We start from the raw sequence: 14,471 nt of genomic DNA, 5'->3' as shown, positions 1-14,471 counted from the left end.
TCATTACAGGGCGTCCTTGACTGGTGGGTAAGAGGGAGGAAAGCAGTTATTCTCATGCTTGAGGCTTGTCCCGAAGGCTTGCAATATAGTAGTTTCGGCTAAATGTACTCAAGTCGTCAATGGTATCATTAAACCGGGCAATGAATAAAGTTTACCACTCAAGTAGGCCATAGCTGTTTTTTAAGTCAGAACGCAAAGTACAGGAACAAATATCGCAAATCAATTAGTTTTACCAATCCACCGCTCTGGATTGGTTCTTTTTCTGTCAATACTCTAAAAGATGAAAGATAATGTTGACTTAGGCAGGATTTGAACTCAGCAAAGTCAGAACTTATAGAGAGAGGTATTCTATTCAACGCTCTAACGAGCCTGCCAACACATCTAAAAGAGGTGTAAAAGCAAGACACTTCTAGATATAGATTGAAATATAATTTCCTTGTTAAACAGAACTCGAGATTTGACTCCTATTTGAAGCCAATTTTCTTCTCTTCATTTATATTGCTGTAACTTTGAACAACCTGAACATCATACATTCCTGTCCCGTTCATTTGTAAATGTGTGACCTACTTCAGTGAGAGATCAATAAATTGAGGACAACCCTATATCTGAAAGCTCACAGTCGAAAATTACATTTTTTTTATCTGTATATAAAGTATCTAAAGAATTTTCGATGAAAAACTAACAATATCTTGATCTCTAATTTCTTTGTACAGGAATCAAAATTAAAATTTAATAAAACTCTTGATAATAGCACAAGCCAAAGTTACGTGCACTGAGTTAGCCATAGTTAAGTTTCCTGGTCATGGAAACAGGGAGGTGAAATTATATAACTACTATGTATTCTATTAGTAGCTAAATAACCTCGTGACTTTTGAGAAATATAGAGCAACAGCATATTAATAAAGATAAGATAGATGTAAAGAACATTATATTCAACTTACGGTTGTACATTTTCCGCTGTGGTTCCCAATCAAGGAACCAGCCATTGACAGAACGTTTGTTGAAAGTCTTGCATTCGGCTTCATAATCATTCTCTTGCCCCAGTGGACATTTCTGATGAAAGATGCAAAGAAGAAAAAATGTTAACGTAATACCTAGTGATGCAAACAGACTCGCTTATAATCATTTAAAAATATCTATTAAACATTTATTATGCGTTGTGGTTACCGCAAAGATAAGCTTCTGGTGAAGTAATATCAGATATTTATTCTGGATTCCATTTGAAGTTATTTTCTTCTATTTAATGCCATTTATCATGCTTTGGAATAATGAGGGCATAAATAAAAAAAAATATACATATTACAGTGGGAAAAATCACCTACTTATCCGCTGTAAATTCAGTGAAGCTGCGAAAATATATAAACCTCAGAATCCTCGAAGTCACTACAAATGCAAGACTCCACAAATTCTTATGATCCCTCATACCGACCTCATATTTAAAACCCATTGTTAAACCAGAAGACACTTCAAACCTGATCAGTCTCGTCTAACTCTTTAGAGAACACAAGTAACACCCAAAGTAAAATAAAACTTACATCTATTAGACGATGATGCTATTTACCCATTCTAAAATCCTTGACAGAAGCAAACTTCTGTTTCATAGAATGGCTGTTTCTTTTCTGTGCCTCATATATAGCTACTGTAATGGGATTTCTCCACTGATGCCTACTAGTTCTATTTGTTTTACTGCAACTCACTTAAAAGAAATCTGTACTAAGCATTTCTCCCAGTCATTCGTCTCCAAGGCAATACTTTTTAAAATTTCCTCCCCACCTGCATCTTTCAACAGATGTCGATCTGCGGCGGATATTCAAACTCAACTGTATCAATCTCACCATTGTATGAAAGAACCTGCAAAAATGATGAGCACTGGCCTCCCTCTGCCCCACCGATTGGCTTAGAGACAGAAACGAAATCGATCTTTTATTTTGCTCAATTTATGGACATAGGTATTTTTTGGTTTTAATCAGCCGATCAGCGTTCGTTTCTGTCAAGGATTTTAGTATGTGAAATCGTCTAATAAATGTGAATTTTATTTCAATCTAGGCGTTACCTGTATTTTCAAAAGAGTTATTCGAGACTGACCAGGGCTTAAGTATTTTCTGGATTACATGAATTACTAAAAAGAAAAAATATCATTCTATATAAATTGACTATGTGCGTGTAAGTCTTTCCAACTTACCTTCTTATTGCAGATCATTGATATGTTAGCAATTCCTTCGCAGGGCCGCCCTCCATACTGAGGGCTACAAGAAAATAAAAGTATTTGAATTATTAAAAGATACGAAATAAGCGCGAATTCTATTTTGTCTTCTATTTTAAGAAGGACAAAACTCAAAATGTTAGATGTATTTACATGAAAGGTTGATTCTTAACTCAGAAATTCGAATTAAGTCCTTAACTATTAACATTTTCTTGAGAATGTTACGAACTTTTCAAATGAGGACACTTATAAAATAATAAATCCAGCAACTAAGTGTACGTGTAATATAATGCATACTCAGTTTCCGATGACAAATTTAGGGTTCGACCAAAGTCATTGGCTGGTGAATCACTACGTCAAGATAAAGTTTTCAACTCAGATTTTAAAAAGTATTAAGAGTTACAAAATACTTGTTTTGTAATGTCGGAAATATTGAACCACAGGATAAACGATTCTAGCCTTCGACGTCATGACAGAATCAGTAATTAACGGTGCATTTCTCAGCTAAATCAGAGTGGACGCATATATAAAATACAAACTACACTGTAACTGGATATAAAATTGAAACAACACAATGAGAACAATTTTATTAACCTCTGTTGACAGTGGCATCAAAATTACATTCGTTAAAGCTATCTGGTAGGTGACATAAAGTCGGGGAGGAGAGTCCGCAAAAATGCTTTATTGCTTGGTAGTAGTAATAGTGGTGGCGGGCAGGTACGCCGTAGCTCATTCCACGTTCAACTTGCATAAACCTCCACCAACTGATAAGATGTTTTGCTCGACTGTAAGTGATTCCAATTGATTGTAAATATTTCACTCAATGTACTAGATGGGCAAAGTAATTGTTAGGAACCAGATTTGGAGTTAGAGTCACAGTTGAACTGTCATACTATCTGCAGTTCAACCCATAGTCGGGACACGACTCTCATTAGGTTCAGTCCACCAAATATTAAGTAGGCACTATAGGGAATACTACAATCTGATTAACAGAGTTTTTATTAGATTAGAGTGTTGAGATCATATCTTAATGTGGTTTATACACACACACACACACTGTCTGCCTGTCTGTCTGTCTCTCTCTCTCTTTCTCAGTCTCTCTCTCTCTTTCTCAGTCTCTCTTACATGCATATTCACACGTATACACCACATACACACATATTCTGCTTGTTTCACGTACGCATGCACACTTGTATTCGTGTATTTTTGTCTTTGTATGTAAGGTGCATTATCTTATTCAGCTCAATTCATATTTCAAGTACATATTAGATACTATACTTCCGTTACTTTGTGAAGGGCCAGTCTTCCACCGTAAGAAGGAAAGACTCTTAATAAGCTATTTGTTTTCATAGTATCCAGATTGAAACAATACAACATTTAGGAGAACTATTCGTATGTATGTGTATGCGCGTGTGTGTTTATTATATATTTGAAAATCCAAGATAAATGTAATATCATTTAATATATTCAATTTTATAATTTCATGAATCTCAATTTGATTCATGGGCGGATCTTTTCTGTTTGGCTGCACCTGAAGAAATTTCAAAGTTTAGTAAAAAATTTTAACATTTAGTGTATTGATGTAAATTTCTACACTGAATCTCAGGAGATACGTGACTGCATGAGTTGTCACCATTCTAAAAATAGCACTATTTTAATATGAAACTCTAAATAAATCAAATTCTACTATACACACGACATATAACCGCTTTTTTAATTTTTGGAATTGTCATAAAATTTTTGCGAATTTGTATTCTACATGTGGGAATTCATACGATTATGCAACCCCTTGCCCCACTAAAAAAAAAAAACTGGTGATGCGTGATCCAAGGCCTATTTAGCTGTTATTTTTAGCTCATCTCACCACCAGCGTACAAGCAGCAGAGCACAACTTCAACGCACGTGGTTTCACGTCGAATACATTTGTCAACTCATGTACTTTCTCGCAAACAAATAAGTTCTCATGTTTGGCCTGTTACTATGGAAATAGGCATGAATGTGTCTGTGGCTTACGATTGGCTAAAATTGCCCAAAATTTGCAAACTTTAAAAACTATTAACTTTTTATTTATTGATTAATGACGAAATGAATTTCATGTCAATGGTTAGCTTACCACGCTACATCATTACACCAAATATGAAACCAACTGGAACAGAAATTGAAGAAACTGAAAAGTGGCAGCCAAACAGAAAGGATCCTCAGTCGCAAGCTGCGGTCTGAGTTAACAGTTTGTGATTTCACATCGCAACTTTAAATCTATTGAGCTGACCTTGTTATTTTAAATACATAGGAACATTCTATCTGGTTAGTACTATGTAACATACGAAATATGCCATAGAGATGTAATAGTACGGTAGTAGGCATATTCGGTAGTGCTAGAAACCAAATCACCACCTAGAAATGGAACCCGAATAACTATATCCGATGCAAAAGCAACTAAACAACACGAACGCGATTCGCTCTATTATTAATGATGTCACTAAAGAACTGACCACACCAATATCTGGTTAAACAAGATCTCATAAACAAATTCCATCTTTTGGTACCATTTTCTATTAAAGAAATGGTTATAAATAGAACTGTCTCTGCTAGCTGAACAGGGACACACGCTTTAAACTGGACATCTACGAGCAGTGTCAGTTGCAGTAAAGACAGTGGATAACGACGACGCTGCTAAACTACACAGCGACGGCTACTGTCGTACTCGACCGCAACGTCTTATACCGACTTAGAACTATCTAACTTGCTGTAAACGTCTTTTCTTTTCCGTTGGTAGTAACGACAATATACATAGTTTGCTAAAATAAAAATATCTTTTTGATTTAAAACCTCAGCGGAATTTGTGTTCTTTTCATTGACATCAACTCAACCAAATCATCACACTGGTAACACACAAATATATCTTATCGTTATAGTACAGTTACAATATGAGGAACAAAGTGTAGTATTGAATTTGAGGCAATAGAATAACAGAGAATGTTAGATAAGGTTTCAGAGCGCCGTCAATGGGCTGGTTTATCATCACTATCTCAAACTGGAGCTTATAACATATAATAATATCATTTATGTCCATGTAAACATATTAGTTTAGTTCTGAAGATAAAAATGTATGAGAATTCAGCTTAATGACAGCACGTGATAAGGAATTAATCTATTTTAAGTCACGTTCAATTCTTGAAGTAGATGAATTCCTTATCACGTAACTCCAAGTTCCACAGACACAGTATAATATTTCAGTTAGGTACACAGTGATATAAAACTTGAGTGACAGGACGATAACGGATGTCACTGATTCTTCAAGCAGAGTGTTTGGAGTGACCTGTAAATATGAGCGTTGATCTCGAGAGACTTAGATTAATAGAACGAGAAAGAGGTGTTACAATACTATGTTGAATGAAATGAGGAAAGTGGTGTCAGGGCTTCTTCATTTTTAACATGGTGTCCTATTCAGTATAGATATAGGTGCATCCTTAATGTGAAATTTAGACAATAGAAACTGCGATAGAAGCAATGAAATGAAGAATTGTGTCTGATATTTCACCACTTTAAGGAAATGTTTGTATCGGTGAATGAAAATATGCTGTACTACTCAGTGTATATATAAACATGCTTAGACATGAAAAATATAAACGTTTAGGATCTTTGTGATTATCGTCATCGTCTACAATTTTGTTCCACTTGTTTTCAAATTTGGTGTAGGGATTAAGTTTTATATACTAATCATGAAAAGGAAATTCATTTTCCCTATAAAGTCATAATTAAAAAGTTATTAGTCTTTAAAATTTGCAAAATATGGGTATTTTAGCCAATCAGAAGCGAGTATTTTACACATTACCGTGAAGTTCTGTTAGCATAGTAAGCAAAGAAGCACCACGTGTTCCATTGCTGATTGCGAAGAACTCTGTTTCTATAGTAACCAAAGATGCTGCGCACGCGCACAAGGAGTGTAAACAAGGACTGCATACGACACAAAGTTCTTCCAGGAACCACTATCTTCAGTGACCTGTGGCGAGCTTATAATCATATCTCAGAAATCGATGTCTATGATTTCAAACACAAAACTGTGAACCATAGCATTGAATTTATAAACTCAAAAGATGGGACTCACACTCGACAAATTGAGAGTACATGGGCGTCTTTAAAGAGTGGAAACAAAAGCCGATGTTTCATGGTTGACTCATATCTTTGCAAATTTATGTGGAGAAGATATGAGAAAGATAATTTAATTTATAAAATCCTAGAGTGTATTGTAAACTTTTGTTCTTAAATTTTTTAACTAATAAATGTATGTTTCTAGCAATGTTTTGACTGTTATTTCTAGCAACTCCTGTTGGTTTGCTCGTAGCTTTTAAATATTTAATTTGCTCGCGAATCTTTTAATGCTTTTCACTGTTTACTGTAGCTAGTTTAATGTTCTGAAGCCCACCCACCCCGCCACCATCAACACCCACCCTCCCGCTTTCTCGCTTCTATTACAGATAATGGAAGAGGCAAGCGAACGCGTTGTTTTCTGATTGGCTGAACATTCTGAAAATTATCAAACCTTGAACATCTGTAACATTTTTCGCAAAATTTTTCTTGAAGAAATGAATAACAAATTCGGATTCAGCGTCAAAAATTACAACAAAAGGATACATAAAGACATTTTTAAAAAGATTACTATATGCAATGACAATAATCACTAAGATCCAACGTGGAAATCCAACGTTTATATGATGTATATGTACATAAAGCGGTGAGCTGGCAGAAACGTTAGCACGCCGGGTGAAATGCACAGCGGTATTCCGTCGCGGTCGACTTTGCCTTTCATCCTTTCGGGTTCGATAAATTAAGTACCAGTTGCGCACTGGGGTCGATCTAATCGACTGGCCCCGCCCTAAAATTTCAGGCCTTGTGCCTAGAGTAGAAAAGATTATGTATATGTACATAAATACGTACATAATATCCTCTATTAAAACTGTGAGTCCAACAAAATGCTTCTTCTCTGACTCAATTTTGATAAATGTTCGCGCTCAGTACCAAACTTTATTACAAGTTATGCCACCTTCTCCTGGGCGAATACACAATTCACACACACACACTGAATGAACTAGCTATACACATCATCATTATTATGTATACGTGTTTATGAATCCCTACCCGCAATATACGCACACATCTCACCTATAGACACACCATATAGGTTTTCACGGCCACCTACCCACACATACGCATATGAACACGCATGTTATTTATTTTAAAATTCTGTCCCAATAACATTCTTTTAGCAAAATATATTCTCAGCATATTAGTCATATTTTTAGAGACGTTTCCTTAAGAGAATATAAACAGAAAAACTTTCACACGAGATAACACTAAGCTAGAGGAAGTGAGTTCTTCATAACTCGTACCAACATAATAGAGTTAAGGATGTAATCTAGGGCCTAACAATACACTGCAGTCGTTCAATGAAGAGTGAAAGTTGGGGTAGTGTGTGTGTGTGTGTGTGTGTGTGTGTGTGTTTGTGTTTGTGCGTGCGTGTGTGTATTGCATTCTATAGATAATAATGATGATGATGATGATCATGATCATGATCATGATCATCATCATCATCATCATCATCATCATCATCATTTCAAATTTTGGCACAAAACCACTGATTTCGAGGGAGTGGTTAAGTCGATTGCATCGAACCCCAGTGTTCAACTGGTACTTATTTTTATCGACCTCAGTGGTATTTGAATCCAGATCGTAAAGACGGACGAAATGTCGCTAAGCATTTTCCCCGGCCTGCTAAAGGTTCTGCCAGATCGCTGCCTTTTAATAATAATGATAGAATTTAGATAGAAACAGAAGCACTCCAATGCGCGCCACAAAACAAGCATTCAGAGCAAATTATGTGAAGTGCAGTATTGATAAAAGAACTGAAACTAACAAATGGAGAATGTGTGGTGAGAGGGGTGAAAGATTGTGACACATTGTTAGGGAATGCCCTTAAATTGGCACAGTGTGACTACAAAAGACGATATAACAATGTGGCAAGAACGATCTATTGGGAACTTTGTGGAAATTATGGCCTAGAAAGATCAAAGACGTGCTGTGACCAAATCTCAGAAGGAGTTACTGAGAATGAGGATTGTAAAATCCTGTGGGATGCAATGATTCGGTGTGACAATCAAATTAGACACCAGAAACCTAACGTTGTTGTGGTGAACAGAAAAGAAATGGCTGTAATACCAATAGCGACTGGCGCACTTGGAAGTATCAGCACTCAACTACCCACGTGGCTAAAAAACGTTTAGTAGAAATGTAAAGATCGAACACATACAAAACTCATCATTGTTGAGAACTGCTAGAATTCTCCGCAGGGTTCTTGAAGCAAGATCAGTAAACAAGTGTCACCTTAGACTGACAGCTCATACTATCCATCTTACCCAGCGAAATAAGTTGAGAGTTTTCATGAAATAACAACAACAATAATAATAATGATAATGATGTTGATTTAAATTTTGGCACAAGGCTTGCAGTTCCGGGGTAGGTCGATTACCTCGACCCCTCCCACTTCCCCAGTGCTCAACTGATACTTATTTTATCAATCGCAAAAGCATGAAAAACAAACAACTCAGAACGTAAAACCGGAAGACATGCCGCTAAGCAATTTGCTCGGTATACGAAAGATTCTGCCAGCTCACCGAATTAATTAAAATAATAATAATTATTATTTCTACTACAGCCACAAGCTCTGAAATTCTAGGGGAGGGCTACATTGATAAGTACTATTTCAGCGATTGTCCCCCTCCTCACAAAAATCCAGGCCATGTACCTATAGCAGAAAGAATTATTATTATTATTATTATCATCATCATCATCATCATCATCTTCATCATCATCATCATCATCATCACCATCATCATCATCATCATCATCATCATTATTATTATTATTATTATTATTATTTTCATTATCATTAATATTATTATTCAGTAGTATTATTTTTATCACGTGCTTTCACTGCACTACCCAGCGCAGCTCTGTGTGCTTTGGGTATGTGCTGTGGTTTGTTGTGATGCTCTTATAATTACTGTATTGAAAGCGTTTTACGTAGGATGTGTGCAGTGCCTAGTAGTGCTATTTTCTGTACGTTACATATACTTGTTAGTCCTGAATATTTTTTTACCATACCTAATGCGCCTACTATGATAGGAATTGTTTCTGTTTTTAGACTCCACGTTCGAGTTACCTCTATTTCCACATCTGTGTATTTTGAAAGTTTCTCCGTTTCTTTTAGAGAAACGTTGTCATCTGTTGGTAATGATACATTGATTAGAAAGATTCTTTTCCTTTTCTACTCTATTATTATTATTGTTGTTGTTGCTGTTCATTATTATTATTATTATTATTATTATTATTATTAGGGCGGCGGGCTGACATAATCGTCAGCACGACCGCCGGACGAAATGCTTAGCGGTATTTCGCCCGTCGCTACGTTCTTAGTTCAAATTCTTTTCGGGGTCAATGTAATCAACTCATTCCCACCTCCTCCAAGCTGCTCTTATTTGTTATTAAAGCAGCGAGCTGGTACAATCGTTAACACGCCGGGCAAAATGTTTAGCTGCATTTTGTTCATCCATACGTTCTGAGTTTAAAAGCTGCCGAGGTTGACTTCGCCTTTCATCTGTTCTGTATTGATATAATAAGTACTAGTTGAATACAGGGGTCGATGATGATGATGATGATGATGAAAATAATTCTTTACAAAGTATAAGCTGAAGAATTTTGGGGTGGAATTAGTTGATGTAATCAACCCGTTACTTGTACTATTTTTCAACGAATCAAGAAGACAAACAACATTGATTTCATAGCCTCCCTTAATATATGTCATAGTGTGCCAATGTATTGTAATTGTTATGTTTGGTTGTTATTAGTTCTTAATATTGCTTTTGTTATCATTATTGTTTTGATAATGTTAGTATAGAAAACATGTATATTAAATTCTTTAAAAAAAACTCACAAAGGTTTATTGCACTGACGTTCACGATACGTTACACCACCACCACAGCTCCTGGAACACTTTGTCCACTCCGTCCACATAGACCAGGCACCATTAATCGGTTTCGGGCCATTCTTGCCAAATTTAACACAGTTACCACCACGACACCACTACAAAATAAACATTATGATACAAAAAAGAAAAAGAAAGAAAAATATACCATTGTTTTCTTCAACTTGTACTCCTACGCATATAAGTAACGTATCCATTACCATGCAGTTTGCTAATCTGTTCATTAGCATACAGTTCTCTAACTTACACACATATCACACCTCTTAACAAAACATACAAACTGTACATACCACGCACTGCCAACAATTGGAAACTGAAAGGAATTCGTCTCATTTGGTTCGCCAGAAACTAACATCTATCAAATAATGAAATCTAATCAAGGAAAAATTAATTCCTGGATAAAAATATGACATGTTTGCTGCTTTTTAGTCGATCCATCGAATGTCAAGTATTCTAGTTACATATTTGTTTCTAGCACATTGATCAACTTATCTATTTTCTTTTTAAATTTTTCCATCAATAACTTTTCAACCGCACTCGTTGTCTCTATTTTTCCTCTTATGTTTTCTCTGTTATTTTAATCTATTTTTGTCAGTTCCCACGGAAAATCCGTTTTCTATTCGTAATACTGCAATAAAACAATTAAATTGTAATATCCAACTTATTAAAGCTGATCCCTTTCTTATGTTGTATCAATTTGCATAATCGTAATAGGGCTTCATAAATTATGATCTGGCTCGTGTTTCTCAGCTCTATCTCATAATGTACACACTCACTATTAAATTCATAAGCCCACATTCCATTTTTAGCACTGTCATACAGGTAGGAGTAAAATATCCACACCTCACGATTATTACTAATGACAAACTCATCACTATGCTTTGTGTATTTCGGTCGAAAATCTTATGATTCAGAGAAATTTGACCGCCAATAACTCAGGAAATTTTGTTCAAAACCTAGCTTGCAATAAATTCTAAATTCAACCAATTAAATTTAATCATCGAGTTGATATTGGTTTCAAATTTTTGCCCAACGCCAGCAATTTTGGGGGATAGATTGCATCGACACCAATCCTCAGATGGTACTTATTTTATAGACTCCAAAAGAATGAAAGACAAAGTCAATCGCGGCGAAATTTGAACTCAGAACATAGTGACGGACGAAATGCAGAGAAGCATTTTGCCCGGTGTGCAAACGATTCTGCCAGCTCGCTGCCCTAATTATCGCGTTAATATTTTAAAAAGAAAGGCGGCGAGCTGGCAGAATCGTTAACATGGACGAAACGCTTAACGGAATTTCCTCTACCGTTACGTTCTGAGTTCAAATTCCGCCGAGGTCGGATTTGTCGTTCATCCTTTCGGAGTCGATTAAATAAGTACCAGTTACGCACTGGGGTTGATGTAATCGACTTAATCCTCTTGTTTGTCTCCTTTATATTTAGCACCCCCGTGGGTAGTAAAGAAATAAATATTTCAAAAGAGAAAAGAATAAATTACTATATAAACACAAGAGAGATAAAAATATAACAAATATTATCCCTTGTGTTTTGTTACTTAAATCAGCTTAGTTTAATAAGTGAACATTTTTCTAGAATGACCTAAAAACAATAATTTGCAAAACAATTGTATTTAAATGAAGCACTAAACTGGGAAAAATTACATCATCCGTTAACTTATTGCTCTAAAGACGTCATTTAGTACATCAACACCCAAATCAAAAGATGTGATGTTATGGATGTATAATACATGCTAAATGTTGCTCAAATAAACAGTGAAGATGTCTTCTTTGGTTGGAAATATAACGATAACAATGTTACCATAAATAAAACCAAAGAACAAATTTAAACAAATATACACCCGCCCGGACCATGTATCATAACAATGTTTCCCTCTACTATGGACACTAGATAGCCATACATACATTCATACATACATACATATGTGCCTACCTACCATACCATGTCCACAGGAAGTGCCCTCAGCTGCCGGTAGGAATTTCGTTTCACATCTCTCATTTCCAAGGTAACACCATAATGATTTACAAGAATCCTGAAATAAACGAAATGTAAAATTATATACAACACTGAATAGATACGTTGCTGTGCATACACGCGCGTGTGAGTGTTTATATTTCTTTCCTTCAGCCTACTGCATGCCGGTCGCTAAGCGGGTGCATTGGACAGGGTTCTTTCCACCCTCCCTGTTCCTGTGCTCCCTCAAATTTAGAAAACACGGCTTACAAAATTAGTGCCCACCCATACCAAAATGTGGCGACAGGTCTGGCCTACTGGTCGATCTGTCTGCCTGCCTTCCTGTCTGTTTCTCTCTCTCTCTCTCTCTCCCTCTATTTCTCTCTCTCTCTCTCTCTCTCTCTCTCCCTCTATTTCTCTCTCTCTCTCTCTCTCTCTCTCTATTTATCTATCTATCTATATATCTCTATCTATCTATCTCACTCAATCAATCACCCTTCGATGTGGTTGGACGACCGATCCCAAGTAGTCGGAATTCACAATACGCGTTCTACTATTCATCTTTTCGATCGCTGGATACAAAACATAGCACACGAGACAGTTCTGATAATTTTCTTGCGTCACCTCGCAAGATAAACATATTTGCAGGACAGGAGCAACGTGAAATGAAGTGCTTTGCTCAAGGACACAACACACTGCTGGTCTGGGAATCCAAACTACGACCTTGCGATTGTGGGTGTATCACCCTAACTACTCCGCCACGCGCCTTCACAAAATCTATTTATCTGTCTGTCTGTATGTATTTATGTATGTCGGTCTGTCTATATTTCTGTCTGTAAGTATGCATGTATGTATGTATATATGTTTTTTCTATCGTCATCGTCTAGAGAGAGAAAGATAGATAGATAAATAGATAGATAGATAGATAGAGAGAGAGAGAGAGAGAGAGAGAGAGAGAGAGAGAGAGAGAGAGAGAGAGAGAGAGTCAGGCATGTCCTGTAAACAGAGATATATTCATGTATGGTGAAATGAATACAGTTGTTAATATATAATACACACCAGCTAAATTGTTTGAGTGTCTAGCATATCACAATATCTTAGGAAACTTTTCTAATTACCATAAGTTGAAGATATAAATAACTGTCCAAAACATACAAACAGAATGTCTTGTTAACAGTCACACCTAACAGAATATAAACCCCGAATGAAAACTTTTGGATAAAGACAAGCATTTAGGAAGTAAGATGATCTTTGCCTCTCTTTCACTTGGTAATTTGTTCTGGTTATCTTGAAAACATTTTGCTTATGGAGTTAGCATGTTGCAAGGAATGTTCTAAATTTATACATTGTTTTATGATGTGGCTGTTTATTGCCACTCGCAGGCTGAAACCTGCTGGAAGTAAGGCCGTGCCCATGACCCTTTTCGAAGTGTCCGTAAGTGGTGACAAAAAGCTACAAAATATTATCATTCTGGAAACGTGACCCGAACGAATACAACACACAGGATTTCATTAAAGGCAATTATTAGTTATATGGCAGTGTTAAACTCGGTGATGTATTATGTCTACAACGGGTCTGGCATTCACAAATATTCGCCAATCAAATTTCACTCACAAGGTTTTGGTTGGTCCGATGCTATCGTAGAAGACAAAGTTCCACCCAGTAGAAGCTAGCCCGAAAACATGTAGTTTCGAAACAAAAGCCTAAACTACGAAACGAAGGAAATAATGATGAAAAAACTTTAGAAAATGTAGATGTATTTTGGTTGACGAAGTAAAATAGTATTATTTAGAAATTAACTAAATTAAAGTTATTTCTTGTGTGTCGATGGCAGTAGGATTAATTATTCATTTTACTTTGAGATCGCCATTTCCAAAATATTTTGTTGATTCAACACTTCAAGTTAATAAAATCTTTTTCGAATAAAAAATGACACTGGTGTTTCAGTCATGTTTGTCTAGAAGTGAATGATTGGCAAAGAAAATTATTCCGAATTTGATGAATAACTTACCCGGAAAACAATTAGCAGATTTTGAACTTGATCCCATAAGCCGGTAAGGGAATTTTGCTTCTGTATTTTACTGAACATTGAATCCCATGATCCATGGTTGCAGGCTTTATCATACGTAATTTTACAGAGCTGTAAGTTGTAGATTTTGTTATCTACTCGATGGGCCGGGCCAATAAAGGTCAAATGTATTGTTTTGGGTCACAATGTAATGTCTCCTCTGATCAGTTACAATCAATGGATAATTCGG

General features: G+C 36.1%; 1 protein-coding gene across 1 annotated transcript in view; it reads right to left on the bottom strand.

Annotated features, from left to right (window-relative positions):
* Positions 1-14,471, bottom strand: part of LOC106876867 (A disintegrin and metalloproteinase with thrombospondin motifs 16) — a 347,122-nt gene that overhangs the window by 43,432 nt on the left and 289,219 nt on the right. The window contains exons 11-14 of the mRNA XM_014925608.3: positions 12,197-12,292; positions 10,194-10,342; positions 2,183-2,246; positions 942-1,053 (exon numbers count right to left, since the gene is read on the bottom strand). Of these exons, the coding sequence (XP_014781094.1) occupies positions 942-1,053; positions 2,183-2,246; positions 10,194-10,342; positions 12,197-12,292 (421 nt within the window). The remainder of the gene's footprint in view (positions 1-941; positions 1,054-2,182; positions 2,247-10,193; positions 10,343-12,196; positions 12,293-14,471) is intronic.

This window comes from Octopus bimaculoides, chromosome 1 (genome assembly GCF_046866305.1).
Source record: "Octopus bimaculoides isolate indiv1 chromosome 1, ASM4686630v1, whole genome shotgun sequence".
Classification (NCBI taxonomy): Eukaryota; Metazoa; Mollusca; class Cephalopoda; order Octopoda; family Octopodidae; genus Octopus; species Octopus bimaculoides.
This window is presented reverse-complemented; position numbering and strand designations above follow the sequence as displayed.